Genomic DNA, 21,684 nt, shown 5'->3' on the forward strand with positions numbered 1-21,684 from the left:
TCTGGAATTGAGCTGCAGGAGTTGCTTGTATATTTTTGAGATTAGTTGTTTGTCAGTTGCTTTTTTGCTATTTTCTCCCATTCCGAAGGCTGTCTTTTCACCTTGCTTATAGTTTCCTTTGTTGTGCAGAAGCTTTTAATTTTAATTAGGCCCCATTTGTTTATTTTTGCTTTTATTTCCAATCTTCTGGGAGGTGGGTCATAGAGGATCCTGCTGTGATTTATGTCGGAGAGTGTTTTGCCTATGTTCTCCTCTAAGAGTTTTATAGTTTCTGGTCTTACGTTTAGATCTTTAATCCATTTTGAGTTTATTTTTGTGTTTGGTGTTAGAAAGTGTTCTAGTTTCATTCTTTTACAAGTGGTTGACCAGTTTTCCCAGCACCACTTGTTAAAGAGATTGTCTTTTCTCCATTGTATATTCTTGCCTCTTTTGTCAAAGATAAGGTGTCCATAGGTGCGTGGATTTATCTCTGGGCATTCTATTTTGTTCCATTGATCTGTATTTCTGTCTTTGTGCCAGTACCATACTGTCTTGACTGTGGCTTTGTAGTAGAGCCTGAAGTCAGGCAAGTTGATTTCCTCCAGTTCCATTCTTCTTTCTCAAGATTGCTTTGGCTATTCGAGGTTTTTTGTATTTCCATACAAATTGTGAAATTATTTGTTGTAGCTCTGTGAAAAATACCGTTGGTAGCTTGATAGGGATTGCATTGAATCTATAGATTGCTTTGGGTAGTGTACTCATTTTCACTATATTGATTCTTCTGATCCATGAACATGGTATATTTCCATCCATTAGTGTCCTCTTTGATTTCTTTCACCAGTGTTTTATAGTTTTCTATATATAGGTCTTTAGTTTCTTTAGGTAGATATATTCCTAAGTATTTTATTCTTTTCGTTGCAATGGTGAATGGAATTGTTTCCTTAATTTCTCTTTCTATTTTCTCATTATTAGTGTATAGGAATGCAAGGGATTTCTGTGTGTTGATTTTATATCCTGCAATTTTACTATATTCATTTATTAGCTCTAGTAATTTTCTGGTGGAGTCTTCAGGGTTTTCTATGTAGAGGATCATGTCATCTGCAAACAGTGAGAGTTTTACTTCTTCTTTTCCAATTTGGAATCCTTTTATTTCTTTTTCTGCTCTGATTGCTGTGGCCAAAACTTCCAGAACTATGTTGAATAGTAGTGGTGAGAGTGGGCACCCTTGTCTTGTTCCTGACTTTAGGGGAAATGCTTTCAATTTTTCACCATTGAGGATAATGTTTGCTGTGGGTTTGTCATATATAGCTTTTATTATGTTGAGGTATGTTCCTTCTATTCCTGCTTTCTGGAGGATTTTTATCATAAATGGATGTTGAAGTTTGTCAAAGGCTTTCTCTGCATCTATTGAGATAATCATATGGCGTTTATTTTTCAATTTGTTAATGTGGTGTATTATATTGATTGATTTGTAGATATTGAAGAATCCTTGCATCTCTGGGATAAAGCCCACTGATTACTAGAATTTTGTTAAGGATTTTTGCATCGATGTTCATCAGTGATATTGGCCTGTAGTTTTCTTTTTTTGTGGCATCTTTGTCAGGTTTTGGTATTAGGGTGATGTTGGCCTCATAGAATGAGATTGGAAGTTTACCTTCCTCTGCAATTTTCTGGAAGAGTTTGAGGATAGGTGTTAGCTCTTCTCTAAATTTTTGGGAGAATGTAGCTGTGAAGCTGTCTCGACCTGGGCTTTTGTTTGCTGGAGGATTTCTGATTACATTTTCAATTTCCATGCTTGTGATGGTTCTGTTAAGAATTTCTATTTATTCCTGGTTCAGTTTTGGAAAGTTATACTTTTCTAAGACTTTGCCCATTTCTTCCACATTGTCCATTTTATTGGCATATAATTGCTGATAGTAGTCTCTTATGATCCTTTGTATTTCTGTGTTGTCTGTTGTGATCTCTCCATTTTCATTTCTAATTTTATTGATTTGGTTTTTCTCCCTTTGTTTCTTGATGAGTCTGGCTAATGGTTTGTTAATTTTATTTATCCTTTCAAAGAACCAGCTTTTGGCTTTGTTGATTTTTTGCTATGGTCTCTTCTGTTTCTTTTGCATTTATTTCTGCCCTAATTTTTAAGATTTCTTTCCTTCTACTAACTCTGGGGTTCTCCATTTCTTCCTTTTCTAGTTGCTTTAGGTGTAGAGTTAGGTTATTTATTTGACTTTTTTCTTGTTTCTTGAGGTAAGCCTGTATTGCTATGAATCTTCCCCTTAGCACTGCATTTACAGTTTGGGTTTGGGTTGTTGTGTTTTCATTTTCATTCGTTTCTATGCATATTTTGATTTCTTTTTTGATTTCTTCTGTGATTTGTTGGTTATTCAGCAGCGTGTTGTTCAGCCTCCATATGTTGGAATTTTTAATAGTTTTTTTCCTGTAATTGAGATCTAATCTTACTGCATTATGGTCAGAAAAGATGCTTGGAATGATTTCAGTTTTTTTGAATTTACCAAGGCTAGATTTATGGCCCAGGATGTGATCTATCCTATAGAAGGTTCCGTGTGCACTTGAGAAAAAGGTGAAATTCATTGTTTTGTGGTGAAATGTCCTATAGATATCAATTAGGTCTAACTGGTCTATTGTATCATTTAAAGTTTGTGTTTCTTTGTTAATTTTTTGTTTAGTTGATCTGTCTATAGTTGTGAGTGGGGTATTGAAGTCTCTCACTATTGTGTTATTGTTAATTTCCCCTTTCATACTTGTTAGCATTTGTCTTACATATTGTGGTGCTCCTATGTTGGGTGCATATATATTTATAATTGTTATGTCTTCTTCTTGGATTGATCCTTTGATCATTATATAGTGTCCTTCTTTGTCTCCTTTCACAGCCTTTGTTTTAAAGTCTATTTTATCTGATATGACTGGTCTCTATTTGGTGTTCTCTTTTGGTCCTATTTGCGTGGAATATCTTTTTCCAGCCCTTCACTTTCAGTCTGTATGTGTCCCTTGTTTTGAGGTGGGTCTCTTGTAGACAACATATATAGGGGTCTTGTTTTTTTATCCATTCAGCCAGCTTTGTCTTTTGGTTGGGGCATTCAACCCATTTACATTTAAGGTAATTATTGATTATGACCAATAATTAGTATGATCAATAATAAGCATGATCCTATTACCATTTACTTTATTGTTTTGGGTTCGAGTTTATACACTCTTTTCGTGTTTCCTGTCTATAGAATATCCTTTAGCATTTGTTGGAGAGCTGGTTTGGTGGTGCTGAATTCTCTCAGCTTTTGCCTGTCTGTGAAGCTTTTGATTTCTCCTTCATATTTGAATGAGATCCTTGCTGGGTACAGTAATCTGGGCTGTAGGTTATTTTCTTTCATCACTTTAAGTATGTCTTGCCAGTCCCTCCTGGCCTGAAGAGTTTCTATTGAAAGATCAGCTGTTATCCTTATGGGAATCCCTTTGCATGTTATTTGTTGTTTTTCCCTTGCTGCTTTTAATATTTGTTCTTTGTGTTTGATCTTTGTTAATTTGATTAATATGTGTCTTGGGGTTTCTCACCTTGGGTTTATCCTGTTTTGGACTCTCTGGGTTTCTTGGACTTAGGTGATTATTTCCTTCCCCATTTTAGGGATGTTTTCAACTATTATCTCCTCAAGTATTTTCTCATGGTCTTTCTTTTGGTCTTCTTCTTCTGGGACTCCTATGATTCGAATGTTGGAGCATTTAATATTGTCCTGGTGGTCTCTGAGATTGTCCTTATTTCTTTTAATTCGTTTTTCTTTTTTCCTCTCTGATTCATTTATTTCTACCATTATATCTTTTACTTCACTAATCCTATCTTCTGCCTCCATTATTCTACTATTTGTTGCCTCCAGAGTGTTTTTGATCTAATTTATTGCATTATTCATTATATATTGACTCTTTTTTATTTCTTCTAGGTCCTTGTTAAACCTTTCTTGCATCTTCTCAGTCCTTGTCTCCAGGCTATTTATCTGTGATTCCATTTTGATTTCAAGATTTTGGATCATTTTCATTATCATTATTAAGAATTCTTTATCAGGTAGATTCCCTATCTCTTGCTCTTTTGTTTGGTTTGGTGGGCATTTATCCTGTTCCTTTACCTGCTGGGTATTCCTCTGTCTCTTCATTTTGTTTATATTGTTGCATTTGGGGTGGCCTTTCTGTATTCTGGAAGTTTGTGGAGTTCTCTTTATTGCGGAGTTTCCTTGCTGTGGGTGGGGTTGTATCTGTGGCTTGTCAAGGTTTCTTGGTTAGGGAAGCTTGTGTTCTTGTGGGTGTAGCTGGATTTCTTCTCTCTGGAGTGCAATGAAGTATCTAGTAATGAGTTATGAGATGTCAATTGTTTTGGAGTAATTTTGGGCAGCCTGTATATTGAAGCTCAGGGCTGTGTTCCTGTGTTGCTGGAGAATTTGTGTGGTATGTCTTGCTCTGGAACTTGTTGGCCCTTGGGTGGTACTTGGTTTCAGTGTAGGTATGGAGGCATTTGATGAGCTCCTATTGATTAATGTTTCCTGGAGTCAGGAGTTCTCTGATGCTCTCAGGATTTGGACTTAAGCCTCCTGCTTCTGGTTTTCAGTCTTATTTTCACAGTAGTCTCAAGACTTCTCCATCTATACAGCACCGATGATAAAACATCTAGGTTAAAGATGAAAAGTTTCTCCACAGTGAGGGACACCCAGAGAGGTTCACAGAGTTACATGGAGAAGAGAAGAGGGAGAAGGGAGTTAGAGGTGACCTGAATGAGATGAGGTGGAATCAAAAGAGGAGAGAGCAACCAAGCCAGTAATCACTTCCTTATGTGTGCTCCACAGTCTGGACCGCTCAGAGATGTTCACGGAGTTATATAGAGAAGAGAAGAAGTAGGAAGGAGACAGAGGTGGCCAGGAGGATAAAATGGGGGAATGAAAAGAAGAGAGACAGATCCAGCCAGTAATCAGTTCCCTAAGTGTTCTCCACCGTCTGGAACACACAAGAGATTCACAGAGTTGGGTAGAGGAGAGAAGGGGGAGGGAGGAGACAGAGGCGACCTGGTGGAGAAAAAGGAGAGTCCAAAGGAGGAGAGAGCAGTCAAGCCAGTAATCTCGCTCCCAGGTAAAAATGGGTACTGAAGATTGGGTTCTTAAAGGTACAAAATTGATAACAAACACCAAAGAGCAAAGATTAAAAATCTAGAGTAGAAGTTGGATTTTCAAAAATACAATATTAAAGAAAAGAAGAAAAAAAAAAAAAACAAAGACACAAAAATTATTTAAAATATGTATATATATGAAGTTTGCTTTAAAAAATAGGGTCTTTTTTTGGAAAACTAATAGGTTATAAAAATGAAAATTAAAGGAATAATAGAGGACTTAAAAATTAAAAAAAGAAAAAAAAAGAATGATCGTAAAAATAGTAAAAATACATCTAGGACTTTCTCTGGTGTTGTGGGCAGTGTGGGGTCAGTTCATTTTCGGATAGTTCCTTGGTCCGGCTTATATTTCTCAAGATCTATAGGCCCCTTCCTATGTAGTCGGTACTAACTACAGGATTTTAATCTATTGCACCTGTCACTTCCAAGGCGGTTCCCTTTGTTTTAGCTTCTTCTGTTTGCTGGTCTCTTCAGTGTCTGATTTCCGCCTTGACACAACGGAGGCGATGGTGGACACTTTTTTTTTTTTAGGCTCGCTTGTTCAGTCTCGCTGTGGGGAGGGAGGGACGCTGCAAACAAATAACACTGGCGTGTGCTCGCAGTGTCTCAGCCACACTGGGCCTTCCCTCGCTCACGGCGCGTGTACTCTCCCGGCCCACACAGCTCAGGATCTAGGTTGCTCCGCCGGGAACCGTCCGAGGCTGGCCCTGGGCTGCATGCACCTGCCAAGTCTAAGCCACTCAGGTTCAGGCACTCGGGTAGTCCTCAGAGGTGTAGACTCTGTTGGGCCTGCGTTTTGTGCCCTTCCCAGGACCGAGCAGCTCAGGTGATGAGGTGTTTGGCGAGCGTGGTTGCTGCAACTTATCACCTCCCCTGTCCCTGCCACTTGGCTTTCTTGGTGTTCAACTGGTGCACCTTCTCAGGTGGATGATGACTGTCCAGTATCCCAAGAAGTCTTAGTTAGCAAAGAAGCCTGCTTGCAGTTTGGTAGATAATGTCTCTCTGGGGCTGTGATTGCCTCCTTCCGGCTCTGGCTGCCTGTCACCGGAGGGGGATGGTCTGCAGCCGGCTAATTCTGTTCAGTCCTTTGTTCTGTGCGCGGTCCTGGCGGTGTCTTAGGTTAGAGCTTCACACGTGGTAGCTATACCACAGTCTGGTTTGCTAGCCCAAGTTAGTTCTCTCAGATTGCCCTCGGGGCATTCAGACCTGATCCTTACTCTAAGCACTGCAACCTGCGCCTCCCTGCCCAGCCCCTGCTTGCTAGTGGCAAGTGCAGGCATCTGCGCTGCTTCTCCACTGGGGGAGTTACCGTTGGGCTCATAATCTGTGGGTTTTAATTATTTATTTTTCCTCCCTGTTATGTTGCCCTCTGTGCTTCCAAGGCTCGCCACAGACTCGGCAGTGAGAGTGTTTCCTGGTGTTTGGAAACTTCTCTCTTTTTAAGACTCCCTTCCTGGGATGGAGCTCTGTCCCTATCTCTTTTGTCTCTTTTTTTGTCTTTTATATTTTTTCCTACCTCTTTTCGAAGACAATGGGCTGCTTTTCTGGGTGCCTGGTGTCCTCTGCCAGCATTCAGAAGTTATTTTGTGGAATTGACTCAGCATTTAAATGTTCGTTTGATGAATTTGTGGGGGAGAAAGTGGTCTCCCTGTCCTATTCCTCCACCATCTTAGGACCTCCCCCTTTATTAGTTTTAGAAGAAGAATTAAAAACAAGATTAGGAAAGTCCTTATCATGTGCCAGACATTTTTCTAAGTGCCTTATATTTACAACTTACATAGCTCTATTAGGTACTATCTTTATTCCCATTTTACAGATGAGGTATAAAGAGGTTTAGAAACTTCCTAGGGGCATATGACTAGACAGAGGTAGAACTGAAAGTCAACCCAGGGGTCTGATCACCACACAGGCAACTTTAACACCCAATTGTGCTGCTACCTACGAAGACTAAATTGTATGAGGAAGATGAGAAGGAAGATGAAAGAACCAAATTAAAGATTCTTAAATGCCAGGCTAAGTGATTTTATGTGTATTTGCCAGACAATGGAATGCCACTGAAGGTTTTCCTGTGGGGCAGGTGACAAAATGTGAGCTGGCCTTTGGGGAGTTTATGCCAGTGAGCATGTGGGCTGGTTTAAATGGGAGATACCTTAGAGATCATTGCTAGTGGTTTGAGAAGTAATGAGAACGTGGATTTAGGAACAGGATTGAGATAAGAGCTCGAGAACACCTGTATTTATGTGTGGCGAGGAAGAAGAGAAAGGAGTTAGAAGCTCAGGCAGCAGGAGTGAGACCCTGTGCTGCCCAAGGGAGGCGTTTTAGGGATTGAAAACTGTAGAGACTGGAGAGGACTGAGATGAAATGAAGACTTCAGGGTTATTACTGTGTACTCACAATGGGCCTGGAATCAGGCTGGAGGAAAACCCACATAAAAATGTTCTCCTGAGCTGCTGACACTGCTACTTATGAGTGAGGTCACTTTTGGCAAGTCTTTACTTTTTTTTCTAAATCCTGTCTGCTTTTCCTGTTATGTGATGACATAGGACCTTACTCTGTCTGAATGCCCTGAACTCTTGCAGTTTTTCTAGCTCTAAGATCTATGATACCTGGGTCCCAGTTGTGAATAGCAGTCATTGGAAATGTTGTTGTGATTGTTTGGCAATTCAGTTGGCCCTTTTAGGTAAATAAGAAGGTGATGGAGAATGAAGTGTGTGTCTCTTAGGTGTAATCTGAGAGGAACTCTATATATTTTCCCTGAGGCTGTAAACAATATAGGAAATAAAATGTCTAGGAATTTACAAAGAGACTGAAAACATCCCCTAGAATGGTGAGCGAAGTTTCCCTCAAAGCCATTTATTTTCAGAGAGTCCCACTAGTTTGTTCAGACAAAATTCTGTTGATAATAAATTTTCAAAGATCAAGCCCAAAGGACTCTTAAAAGTGGTAGTATGGAACTTAAAACGAGCTTCCAGTTCCTCTCAGACTGTTTTTTGTGAAGCCCTGATCCTCTCCATGGGATCGAATTCCTTTTTCCTTGGATCTTCTCTAGCAGTGCTTCTCAAACATGCAGATCACTGGGGATCTTGTTAAAATGCATATTTGACTCTGTATTTGACGCTGTGGATCAAGGAGTGGAGCTGAGATTCTGCATCTCTACCAGGTTCCCAGGCGATGATGGGACTGTTACCCAATGAAGGTTCGTGAGCCTGCAGTGAGGCCAGATAACTAAATGTCATATTTTGGAGCAGAGAAAGGTTTATTGCAGGGCCAAGCCAAGAGAATGGGTGGCTTGTTCTCAAAACCCCTGACCTCTCAGGTTATTTGGCAGGAGAAGTTTTTATAGGCAAAATATCGGATGAGAAATGCAGGGTGTGTGACTTTGTTCTGATTGACTGGTGGTGAGGTAGCAGGGTTTGTTCCAGGAATCTTGTGCTGAGCCTGAAGTTACCATCTTACACCTGGGTGGGATGCTGTAGTTTCTGTGGAAGAACTCAAACATGCATCAGTTCAGTTCGACTGCTCAGTCATGTCCGACTCATTGCTACCCCGTGGACTGCAGCATGCCAGTCCTCCCTGTCAATCACCAACTCCCAGAGTCTACTCAAACTCATGTCATTGAGTTGGTGATGCCATCCAACCATTTCATCCTCTGTCATCCCCTTCTCCTCCCACCTTCAATCTTTCCCAGCATCAGGGTCTTTTCAAATGAGTCAGTTCTTCACAGCAGGTGCCCAAAGTATTGGAGTTTCAGCTTCAACATCAGTCCTTCCAATGAATATTCAGGACTGATTTCCTTTAGGATGGACTGGTTGGATCTCCTTGCAGTCCAAGGGACTCTCAAGAGTCTTCTCCAACACCACAGTTCAAAAGCATCAATTGTTCAGCTCTCAGCTTTCTTTATAGTCCAACTCTTACATCTATACATGACTACTGGAAAAACCATAGCCTTGACTAGATGGACCTTTGTTGGCAAAGCAATGTCTCTCCTTTTTAATACGCTGTCTATGTTGGTCATAACTTTTCTTCCAAGGAGCAAGAGTCTTAATTTCATGGTGCAAGCACCATCTGCAGTCATTTTGGAGCCCCCAAAAATAAAGTCTACCACTGTTTCCACATCTATTTGCCATGAAGTGATGGGACCGGATGTTATGATCTTAGTGTTTTTAATGTTGAGCTTTAAGCCAACTTTGTCACTCTTCTCTTTCACTTTGACCAAGAGGCTCTTTAGGTCTTCTTTGCTTTCTGCCAGAAAGGTGGTGTCACCTGCATACCTGAGGTTATTGATGTTTCTCCTGGCAATCTTGATTTCAGCTTGTGTTTCATCCAGCCCAGCGTTTCTCATGATATACTCTGCATTTAAGTTAAATAAGCATGGTAACAATATATAGCCTTGACGTACTCCTTTCCCTATTTGGAACCAGTCTGTTCCATGTCCAGTTCTAACTGTTGCTTCCTAAACTGCAAACAGGTTTGTCAAGAGGCAGGTCAGGTGGTCTGGTATTCCCATCTCTTTAAGAATTTTCCACAGTTTGTGGTGATCCACACAGTCAAAGGCTTTGGCATAGTCAATAAAGCAGAAATAGATGTTTTTCTGGACCTCTCTTGCTTTTTCAATGATCCAGAAGATGTTGGCAGTTTCATCTCTGACTCCTCTGCTTTTTCTAAAAACCAGCTTGAACATCTGGAAGTTCACGGTTCACATACTGTTGAAGCCTAGCTTGGAGAATTTTGAGCATTACTTTATTAGCATGTGAGATGAGTGTAATTGTGTGGTAGTTTGAGCATTCTTTGGCATTGCCTTTCTTTGGGATTGGAATGAAAACTGACCTTTTGCAGCCACTGTTGAGTTTTCCAAATTTGCTGGCATATAGAGTGCAACACTTTCACAGCATCATCTTTCAGGATTTGAGATAGCTCATCAAGTGTGCATAATTATGTATATTCCTTGAGGAGGATCCAGGACACTGCCCTAAGGCTGCACTGTTGTTTCTTGACTGCTCCTCTTTGTTTCTACATCCCCTCTCTGTCCTGATTAGAAAGTGTTTGCTCTTTGAAACTCAGGGAAAGTCTAGAAGGCAGAATGAACCCTGTTTCCTACAAACAGAACGTGGGGGACACAGCAAGGATTTATACCAGGGAGGATCCCATGGGGTCCTGCTGGTTTTTGAACCACACTCTGAGGAGCTGGGATCTAAAATGTTTCATTCTACCTACCACAGAAGATAATCATACTCCTTTTGGAACAATGTAACTTCCCTCACCAGACCAGGAGCTCTGTTCACCATGTCTTGAAGTAGAGCACACACCAGTAATAATTGTTCAATAGTAGTAGGGTAATCCGTTTTTACCCATTTCAGTGATTTGTATGGTTCAGTGATTTGACAGCCTCTCAGATGGCATCAGTAATTTGAATTATTTATAGATAGAGGATTTTCTTTTTAACTGAGAGATTGAAGCAAATAATCTTCATATAAGTTAAAAAATACATTTGCTATGTGACCCATGATAACATGTGTATACCCAAATCCTTCTATTAGAATTTTCAGTGTAGTGATTCTGAAAACGGAAGTCTCTATGCACTGGTGTCAAATTGAATCTGAGAGACAGAGTTTTGGGTGAAGTTAAAAGGAAGAGCTTAATTACTTTGCCAGGCAAAGGGGAACACAGCAGTCTTGTGCTCTGAAAAACTGTGTATCCTCTCCTGGAAGGGTTTGGTGAAGAATTTTATAACAGTGGTCCAAGGGTATGGTTGCTGATAAGGATCTAGGTGTGTGCAGGTCCTTCTCTCCTTTAATCTGGCCTCAGGGTCTCCTTTGTATCTGCATCCTCTTCCTTCCCTGATTAGCTACTGTTTGAATCTGCTCTTTAAAACTCTGGGAAGGCCAGGGAGGCTGGAGGGTGTTCCCTACAAACAAGGAAAGGGCTGGGGGCACAGAAAGGCCTCTGTGCCCAGGAGCCCACAGGGTCCTGCTTGGTTTCAGTAGCTGTATTTATATAATAGTAACTAAGTGTCTATTAACTGGTGAATTGATAAACTGTGATTTTAGTACAGACATAAAATGGAATACTACTTAGCGGTCATCTAATTTAAAAAGTATACAACCTAAAAGTTTAAAATTATGTTTTATTTGGTTGCCTTTCTGAAGCCTGTAACTGGAGAGACAGCCTCTCAGATAGCTCTGAGGAACTGTTCCAAAGAGGTTAGGGAGGGGCTAGGATAGAGAGGAGTTTTTGCTAAATTAAAGGGCTTCCCTGGTGGCTCAGATGGTAAAGAATCTGTCTGCCATGCAGGAGATCCAGGTTTGATCCCTGGGTCAGGAAGATCCCTGACCTTACCTGGAGAATTCCGTAGACAGAGGAGCCCTGTGGGCTATGGGGTCACAAAGAGTCAGACATGACTGAGCAACTAATGCTTGCTTTGCTAAACAAACAAACAAACAAACATAGTTGAACATCAGAAAATTACTGCTAATCACAAAAGAGACATCTTAAGTTAATGATTTTGGGGCTTTTCTGTGTGTGGGAAGATGCAAAGTCTGGGCTCATTTAAACTACTCCTTTGATAGACATCTTAACTGTCGAGGACCCATATCCTGTTTTTCTCCCTCTCAGGGTGTGCTGTCAGAGGTTTGGGGGTGATGGAGGGAGTGGGGTGGCTGCAGTGGCTGATGGTTTGATAGTGGGCAACCGTGCTGTTCATTGGAATGGCAAGCAACATTTTCTCCCTCTCAATAAGAAAAAGGGAGGAATTCCTGGTAGAAATAATGACATGGATAGTTTTTTTCAAAAGCATTATGCTAATATACATAAGCCAGAAATAAGATATGTACTGTATGATTCCATTTGTATGGCCTTTTAGAGAAAGTGAAACTACAATGGTAAACAGATCAGGGGCCAGAAACTGGGGGAAGAGAGTTGCCTGCAAAGAGGGACACAAGAACTTTCAGACCTGATGGAAACGTTTAGTATGATTTTGGTGATTGTTACATGACCTTACAGGTTTGTCAAAGCTCATGAAATTGTGCACTTAAAAGTGGTGGATTTTATTATAATTTTTTCCCTCTACACAGTTAATCTTAAAAATTGGCCACATCATTAACCTGTTAACAGTACCTCTTACTCATAGAGTCTACCTAGTCAGTGGGGCATTAATATAAGAAGTAGAGAAAATTTCCACTCTGGGAGAAGAAATGGGTCTCTGGGAGAAAATATGAATGAACAGTAGGAACATAAGAAGTTCCCTTAAAAACTTCTTTGTTTATTTTCAATGAAGCTCAGTCTCAAAGGAGAAATCTTGAAAACAGGAGCTTCAGTTCATTTATTTTTAACATCTAGTATAGTATACTATTAGCTGAATGATTTGGGTTTGTCCTGTTATGCTATTAAAAACACCAAAATTCTGCTGATAAGTTGTTTCTTTTTATGTTCTTTGCAGAGAGCATACTCAGTTTAGGGGGCAGGATTTGGTCATTTGCTTTGGCACTGAGAACTTAGCTTTTATTGGGTACAAAGATATGTCTATACATCCTAAGGATGAAATCTGGGAAAAGCATTGGCTTTTTTGAAAGATTGAAAGAGGAGATATGTGCACGCATATAGGAAATAGCTGTATAGCATTGTATAGCAGAAGAACCAAGGGGAAGAAGAGAAAGAAAATGATACATATTCTTCTTCTGCTATGCACAAAATACTGTTTAGAAATCAGCCAAATGTATACAGTTGGTCCAATTTGTTGAAACTATACAAATCTTTTGTAGGGGGAAGTGTGCATAAATTATAATTTTCTATTTATTTACTCCATAATATCAGATTTTCCCCCCTTAATTTGTTTTAAATAACAGTAGCTCAGAACTTCAGATTTCAGTTTAGCTTTTTAAGGTGGTATAATATTACTTATTACTTAATTTTATATGTATTATTCTTTATTTTAAAATTATGGCCTATTGAAAATTTTCAGATCCTTCTAGTAGAAATCTGATCAACCAGATTTACTAATTAAAGAGATTTATCTCTTTAATTGTGAATTGAACAGTTTTTCATATTATATTATTTCTAAGTAAGTATTTTAATAGATGCATAATTTATCATCCCCTTGCTTAAAAAGTTAAGTGACTGTATTGAGTTCATGCGGTTATAGTTATAAAATACAGTAATTATTGTTTTTCAGAATGTACAATTTAGAATTTTCCCATAATGTATAGAAAGATCTCTTGAGTGGGAATGCTAACATCCCTGCTTTCATCATTGTGTGTGGAAAGAGCTTAGGGCAAGGCTGGCCATTTTGTAAGTACTTAATAAAAGTGAAAGTGTCAGTTGCATTGGACTCTTTGCAACCCCATGGACTTTAGGAATCCATCAGGCTCCTCTGTCCATGGGATTCTCTAGGCAAGAATACTGGAGTGAGTAGCCATTCCCTTCTCCAGGGGATCTTTCCGACCCAGGGATTGAACCCAGGTCTCCTGCATTGTAGGCAGATTCTTTACCATCTGAACCACCAGGGAAGTACTTAATGAAGTGTGCTGTTATTTATACTATCATCAGCACCAAAGGGTGGAGCTTCTTGGTGTATAAATGAGGGGACACATTTGGATTGTGCCATTCATAATAAGGACCATTACTTGAAAGAGGGGCAGTAAATGAGTTAAAGAGAACTGAGGCCTTTCCACCCATCACTACAGAGTGCTGTGTGTCTCCTTAAAGGCTTGGACTCTGTGGAGATGGCTGGATCTAGGAGGCTTCGGGGGCCCATGGGGCTGGAGTCGGAGACCTGGACATCAGAGGCACATGCTCACAGGGACATGTAACTGCAGAGGAATCACAGGCTGAGCAGGCAGTAAGCACAAAGAGGAAGGAAGGCAGGATGTAAGGTCTGTTGCCAAGCTGAGACGGTCTTGGGTGCGTATCATCGTGAGCTGTGGTCTGGTGGAGCCCTGAGTGAAGAAGGACCTCTCCCAGGGTTGAACGGACCCAGTGCCACTTGGTAAGATTGTCGAAGTGAGCCTTGAACAGGGGCAGGCGGCTGAGAGGAAACTTGTGGTTGAAATTCTGTCCGCAGAGGGTTCTGTGGAGCCGGAAGGGATGTCCTTTTCTAACTTGCACAAAGATGCAAGTTATTGAGTGTTTTTGTTGAGCACTAGTGTGCCGGGTGAGAGCGGAGGCAGAGCAGCAGACATTGGTCGCTGGCGAAACAGAGGGTATCAGGGGACAAGAGTGGATGAAGACACGGTTTAGGATGCTAGTTACTTAAAGTTGGAAGTTTGGTTGCCGGGCTCCTGGGTTAGTTGTGAGAGAAAGAAGAATGCAGACCCTGGAAAACTAAGATGTAATTCAGGGACCTGGCAGTAGGAACTCAGGCCTGGTGAATGACATGTTCAAGGTCAGCGTGGGATTAGTAAGAACCTGACCAAACTGCTGAGCTGCTGCTAAAGGCTTCTCAAGTTTCCTGTCCTTTGAGCCAGAATCAGTCTCAGAGGTTGGGGTGGGGCTGAGCCTACAGATGGGCTCAGGGATGTGTCTGCAGCTGGGCCTGGAGGGCACCGGGTGTAGAGAGGCCAGACAGGCTGGGTGCATCCATGTGGGGAAGCGTGTTTCTTTCCTGAAGTCGTATAATATTGATTGCGATACCCACAGGGTTTTTGTACTTAGGGAATAGAATGATGTGTCCAGAATGTGCTTTTTTCTAACTGGTGGTTAGAATAAATAAAGCCCCTTTATATTCGAAAAAATATTAGGAGAGTCTTAAAAAAGAAGAATCTGACATTTTCAAGTGTCATTCCATAGGGTTTTTGTGTAGTTTTTATAAGTAACGCTGTTATGGTTCTCTGGGGCTCAAGGAGGTGCCTTAAATAAGAACCCTCCAGTTTGAGTCTTAAGCATACTGAAGTTTGAGAATCACTGCTCCAGGACACTTGGAGGAAAAAGCAACAGGTTTACTGAAATCCAGAAGAATAGGGTAGGGAAGATCAAGGTTGTGAGTAGTAGAGTTTTATTTCAGCACAGCTTTTGACTCTGAACTTGATCTCCATTTCACCAGTTCCTAGGACTGTCACGGCTTAGGGGGCTGGCAGGATGGACAGATTAGCCCTTGTGTAGTGCTTAGTCTGGTATCAGAAGAATAAACCTGCACCCATCCGTAAAAGCTCACATCTGGAGAGCAACAGTACCGTGTGTGGACTCTGGTCTGATAGATACGGGTTTGAGACCTGTTCTGCAGTCTATCAGCTCAGGAAAGTTACTGTTTCTCTGAGCTTCAGTATGCTTATCTGTGAAATGGGAATTATGAGCTTACTATAGCCCTCACAAGGTGGTTGTGAAGATTACATTAGATAATATACCAAAAGCATTTTATCAGGGGCCTTGACACATATATGATACACATACATCATAATGATTCTAATCAGCCATTATTCACTGGGCATTGGCCATGTGCTGGGCATTTTGGGTAAAAAATTAATGCAGAACATCTAGTTATGAGATCTGGAACTCCATTCAATGACTGTCTACTGAGCGTCTTCTGTGTAACGTGTTTTGTTACATGCAGATACACACAGGGAAATAAAATGATGGACAAGTCCTGCTCTCACGGGTCTTGCCATCTAATGGGGTCGTCACTGTAACGTCTGTTATGGTCTCTGTATTTCAGTACATTTGTTATTTGTTTCCTCCATGGTTCCCTTGAGAATCCTAGAGCAGTGATTCTCAAATTTTAATTTGGGTCAGCATAAGAATCAGACTGGAGGGCGCTTGTTTCAATACATGTCCCCAAGCCCCAGAAACTGAGGTGTAGTAGGGGCTGAGGAATGTGCATGTTAACAAATCCGGCTAGTGCAGACCCTGGCCATATCACTTTGGGGAGCCTGCCCTGCAGCTCTCTCCTGTCCACTATGTCTGAATCTGCACTTTTGGAACTCTGCCCACCAACGGCGCACTCTCAGGAAGTTGTCTGTTCGAATTTTCTCGTTTGGGTTCCCCTCATGCATTTTTGTCTCGATGGATAGGCATAGAACTGTGAGAAGCAATGGCCACGCTTAGTCTGCTTCTGTTTCTCACACTGTGTGAGCTGGGACAACTCACCCCGAGAAACTTTCAGTTCCTTCATTCATCAAGGAAATGATACCCGCACATCCATTTATCAACCTTGTTTTGAGCCTTAAGTGAAGTGATGGACATACGAGCTTGTTATGAACTTAAAAAATATACTTTAATTATTAAAGAGAAGGAAAACCTGTTGCCAAGATTGAGCCCACTTTGGTATATGTAGTGCGTCCTCAGTCACTCAGTCCTGTCTGACTCTTTGTGACCCCATGGACTCTAGCCCACCAGGCTCCTCTGTCTATGGGATTTCCCAGGCAAGAATACTGCAGTGGGTTGCTGTTTCCTACTGCAAGGGATCTTCCCAACCCAGGGATCAAAACCCAGTCTCCTGTATTGGCAGGTGGATACTTTACCATTGAGCCACCAGGGAAGCCTCTGGCATATGTAGATTACTCATCTATTCAGTTATGTATCATAATTTGAGAAGAAATAAGCATTTGATCTCTGCCAGCGATTCCTGCTCTCCCTTGAAACTCTACTCACACTCTAGGTGAATAATTGATTTCTGGTTTAAACTTTGTAAGGGTGTTTTAGGGACCCTGATCTTATTAATAGTGGCCTCTGCAGCCAAGAAGCTGCTATGTATTGTTTAATGTCAGGATTTTGAAACTTGTTTTGGTTATTGGAGCTATGTTGAAGGGCTTTATTCCCCTGTAAACCAGGCACTCTGTGTTAAATCCTAATTGGTGTTGCTTTGAATCTTTGGCTTAAAGCAAAATGGTTGTTTCATTTATAGACTTACAATTAGAGACTTCATTTATTTCTGCAAGTTTTTTCCTGTGAGCAAGCAGAAGAACTCGACATGCTTATCACACGGATATCCTGGCTGTCCCCAGTTTGCTTCATAGCTTGTGTATGGATGCTGTGAGTTGCCCATGACACATGAGAGTGAAAAAGCTTCCAAAATTTTTCTCAGGTGGTGTACACAATGACCTTCATGAGTAGATTCATTTTACATTTTGAAGGGAAAAAAATGTTTCTCACCTTTCTTTGGTTTCAACTAAACCACAAACTGGTAAGGCAAAAACAACAATCTCACTTACTCATACTTCCTTGTTCTGTAAAGTAATAGGTAAATTTTCCAAGGAATGTATTTTGAGGGACAGGTAAGCAAACTGAATTGAAAATACTGAGTTCTTCCTTTAGACTTTAATGTGCTGCTTTACCTTAGATGCATATTTTTTTTGATTAATTTTAATTGTATTCGACTGTGCTGGGTCTTCACTGCCATGCAGGCTTCTCTCTAGTTGCAGCGTCCAGCTTTCTGATCGCAGCAGCTTCTTTTGCTGTGGAGGATGGGCCGGCTTGGACTTCAGTAGTTGCGGCTCCTGGGTGCCAGAACGCAGGCTCAGTAGTTGTGGCGCGTGGGCTCAGTTACTCTGCAGCATATGGGATCTTCCCAGATCAGGGATCGAACCTCGTGTCTCCTGTGTTGGCAGGCGGATTCTTTACCACTGAGCCACCAGGGAAGCCCTCAATATGTTTTTTAAAAAACTGCTGTTACTGGTAAGTGGCATCTTTGTTGCATGTTTGCATAACTGATGTTACTTTGTATGGAGTCTTAAATATCTGAGTATTTAAATATTTGAGTCTTAAATATTTGATTGGCCCATGGTAAAATGCCTTCCAGGACAGTCTTAAGACTGGTATCAGTAATTTCTAAAACTTTCTTGGTCCAAGTCTAATTTGTGCATTTTAGAACTTAGTTGCTAAACATCCCTGATAACTGAAACCATCAGTTATACAACAAAAAAGGCTTAGTTGCCATGTATTTTTAGATGAGTCACAGGGTATGTAAAGAATTCCTCAGTGTTCTTTGGAGTTTTTTGTATTTATCCTACATTCATGTTTGTGTGACGCATGAAAAAAGAAACATTTGCCAGGGCCAGTTCAGTCCAAGGCATGAGCCAAGACCAGTCCACGCCAGCTCCCTGTATCGTCAGCACGAAGCATGGCTCATGGCCTCTGGCTAAGTGTTTAATATTATCACTTCTCTCACACGGGCTTCCCAGGTAGTACTAGTTGTTAAGAATCTGCCTGCCAATGCAGGAGACACAAAAGACACGGGTTTGATCCCAGGGTCTGGAAGACCCCCTGGAGAAGGAAATGGCAACCCACTCCAGTATTCTTGCCTGGAAAATTCCATGGGCAGAGGAGCCTGGCAGGCTACAGTCCATGGGGCTGCAAAGAGCTGGACACTACTGAGCACACATTATTCTCTCGCACAGGAAGGGGACGAAGTGGAGCCAGCGTTTGCTGCACATGTCTTAAAGGTCAGGCTCGCTGTCTCGCTGCCCTTGTTTCCTCAATAAACTAGGTAAGTGATGCATCCACCATCTTCACTGCCTCATTTTCGTGGACTTTCACTCAGATCATCCCAAACCTGAGTTCTCTCTATTCCTTGGATTTTCTTTTTTTTTTTTTGGCCAATTATTTCTCAAGAAACCCAGAGCCATACTTTTTTTTTTTTTTTTTTTTTACCCACTGGATGATCATGTAATTTATTTCTTGCTTTTAACCAAAAACTTAAGATGGTTTCTAAAATAATGCATAACATGTCAAGACATATATTACAGAGGGGTGAGGAAGACGGAATAAAGTGGACAGGGAGGCCTGGGCCCGAGAAGATCTGTGCCCTTCCTTGCTTTACTCTCTCTGCCAGCAGAGGGTGTGGCCTTTGTGCCGTGGCTGTGCCCAGTTGACTCTTCCCTTCAGTCCAACGGGAGTACTGCTCAGGCTGCACAATGGGTGGGCCAAGTCTCCCTTTGGTTTTCTCAAACCCATGCACTTTACTGTGAGGAAACAAAACTCACAGCTGGCTTTAGTTTCAGAAAACAAACAATCATAAGATATACACACTTATTTGCACTTACTTTTCTGTCCTAGTTATGCCCGATGCCCATCCTTTTGGCTAATCTATCTAATAGCCCAAAGAGGTTGGTTGTGTGCTATCACTCCTCAACATGTGAGAACAGTCAGGCTGGAAAAGGAAGACTAATTTACCTAAGCCCCTCCCACCTCCAGGCCAGGAATTACATGGAGTTGGGCCATGATTTCTGTCTTCTGATTTCCAATCAGGGTTGATTGGGGGTTTTGTGGCTAAACTGGAAGTATGTGTAAACTAAAGTTTGCTCATTTGAGGTGTTCATTTGCTTCCTCCTGACACAGCCTTCACTTCTAATTAGTTTATATAGTGGCATGTGGGGGTGGTGGCTGCATTCACTGCAGTGAGAAGCAACAGCTGATGGTGAGGGTGGCGCACCTAGCAATTTCCATGGGATCATCACTACAGTTGATGATCACTTCCAAATAGCCCCGTACCCTCAATAGCTCCTGAGAGTCTTAACTCTAATTGTGCCCAGAACAATTAAAGACATTTATTATGATGACCTCACATTATCAAGAACAGTTTCTTTTATGTGTAGTCGATTATATCTATAAAGGCAATGGAACTCTTTAAGAATCTAACCAATCACATACATTTCAATAAAATTACAAAAAGAAAAAAGAATCTAACTAGACTCACATGTTCTACATTGCATCGCCCTAATTGAGGTTAGCTTTCTTGGTGGCTCAGATGGTAAAGAATCCGCCTGCCAAAGCAGGAGACCTGGGTTTGGTCCCTGGGCCGGGCAGATCCTCTTTAGAAGGAAATGGCTACCCACTCCAATATTCTTGCCTGGAGAATCCCATGAACAGAGGAGCCTGGCAGGCTACAGTCCATGGGATCGGACATGACTGAGTGACTAAACACTTTCACACTTTGGACAAGAGTGAGTGGGGTGGTACATTCAAGTCTGGATGGACCAGAAACCTGGGAAGAGATATAAAGATGCACTGAAATGAAAACATCTTGAAATTTGTCTTTCTCATTTACTTACATGTAGAAGTGAGAACATATTCATATCTGCCTATGATGCAGAAGTGGAAACTAAAGAAAATGTTTTAGGCTTAAAAAAAAATCTATTTTGTAAAGGTGCTAAATTTACCTATGCTGTGACATGGTGCATATAAAAGTGTGTAAAAATTGAGGCTATGGTAAATATTTTTTAGTGGTTTTTTTCCCCAGTCTTTTAAAGTGAGGAAATGACTTTTAGCTTATATAGCATTTAAAAGTCATTTTGAGCACTGATGAAACAAAATGTTTTTTTCACATCTTAAGGTATATATTCACTTTCTCTTGAGAGAGAGAAAATAGATATTTTTTTAAAAAAAATGGGTATTAAATAGATGTGTAAAATTTTGTTCTGAATGAATTTTTTACTTCTTTAATACAGGAAAGTATTGCTCTGAACATGAATCGTGTTGTGTTGATTAAAGAAGATGAGAGACAGAAAAAAATATTCTCTTTCTGCAGATTTAGTGGGTGTTTCCAAAATAACAGGCTGACATCAGCTTCTTCTGTTCTTCCTCTGTCTGTTTCTCTGTTCACTAATGCCTGTAGGTAGGTCATTGTGTGAATCATCTGTGTAATGGTCTTGCCTTTCCCTTGGCCTCATTCCCTGTGTTCCAGGTGGGCCAGCCATGAGAGGGTACCTCCTGGCCATCTTCCTGAGTGCTGTCCTCCTCTATTATGTGCTGCATTGTATATTGTGGCGAACAAATGACTATGGGTAAGTCTTATTTTTGCTGCTTAAAAATGACCCCCCAACTGGTCTTTCACATGAACACACAAATGATATTAAAAGGACCTATTACAAAACAAACAAACCCTGTAACATTTTGAGCCTTTTCTAGCTTTTCCATTATAAGTTAGAGTTTTACCATTCTAGTATCTTATATATTACACATAACCGTTTAAATATTGGTAAGCAACATTGGGTTTTGGTGGGTTTTTTTTTTTTGGACTTTTCAGTGAAGCAGTGCTCTTGACCATCTTTGGGATTCTGATTTATATAATTCATCTTTTTTAATTGATGGAGTAATTCTTAGACTCAGTGGCATTTGAGTCTTAAGAGTCTAAAATATTGGGGTAAAGATTGTTGATAAATGTGGACACTTACATATGGTTTCCTTTGTTTAAAAATATTTGCTGAGTAGTGATATAGGCTGAATTTGAAATGACTTTAACTTGAAATATCACATACAAAATTTGGAGGGGCACAGGTAGCTTTATTACAGAGAAAACTCCTATGTTAAGCTTTTTATCCTTTTCCTTTTTCTCTTTTGAAAAATATTTACTTAGTTTGAATAAACAAATTGCAAATAAAAATTAGCTACAATGTGTGACCTGAATAGAAATGACTGGAACAAATACAACACAGAACTTGATTTCCTTGCACTAGTCACAGAGCATGTGACAATTGAAAAAGCTTCAAAATCAATTAAATTTCTTTGAAAAAGGAGTCACAGCAGTTCCTGATCTATCACAACTAGTCAACTTAAATACAGACTTCTGGACATGAATCTCATGAGTGAACCCACATGATCATTTTTTAAAACAAGAAATTTTGACA

The 21,684-nt window shown here is 40.7% G+C and overlaps 1 protein-coding gene across 6 annotated transcripts in view; it reads left to right on the plus strand.

Annotated features, from left to right (window-relative positions):
• Positions 1-21,684, plus strand: part of ST3GAL6 (ST3 beta-galactoside alpha-2,3-sialyltransferase 6) — a 125,550-nt gene that overhangs the window by 62,132 nt on the left and 41,734 nt on the right. For 5 of the 6 annotated variants that reach the window (XM_068973850.1, XM_068973841.1, XM_068973882.1 and 2 more), the window contains exons 3-4: positions 18,457-18,545; positions 20,742-20,841. In XM_068973850.1, the coding sequence (XP_068829951.1) occupies positions 20,753-20,841 (89 nt within the window). In that variant the 5' untranslated portion in view covers positions 18,457-18,545; positions 20,742-20,752. Of the gene's footprint in view, positions 1-14,029; positions 14,115-18,456; positions 18,546-20,741; positions 20,842-21,684 lie in introns of those variants that run through there. The other variant, XM_068973873.1, reaches the window with a different exon arrangement.

Source organism: Capricornis sumatraensis, chromosome 1 (genome assembly GCF_032405125.1).
Source record: "Capricornis sumatraensis isolate serow.1 chromosome 1, serow.2, whole genome shotgun sequence".
Classification (NCBI taxonomy): domain Eukaryota; kingdom Metazoa; phylum Chordata; class Mammalia; order Artiodactyla; family Bovidae; genus Capricornis; species Capricornis sumatraensis.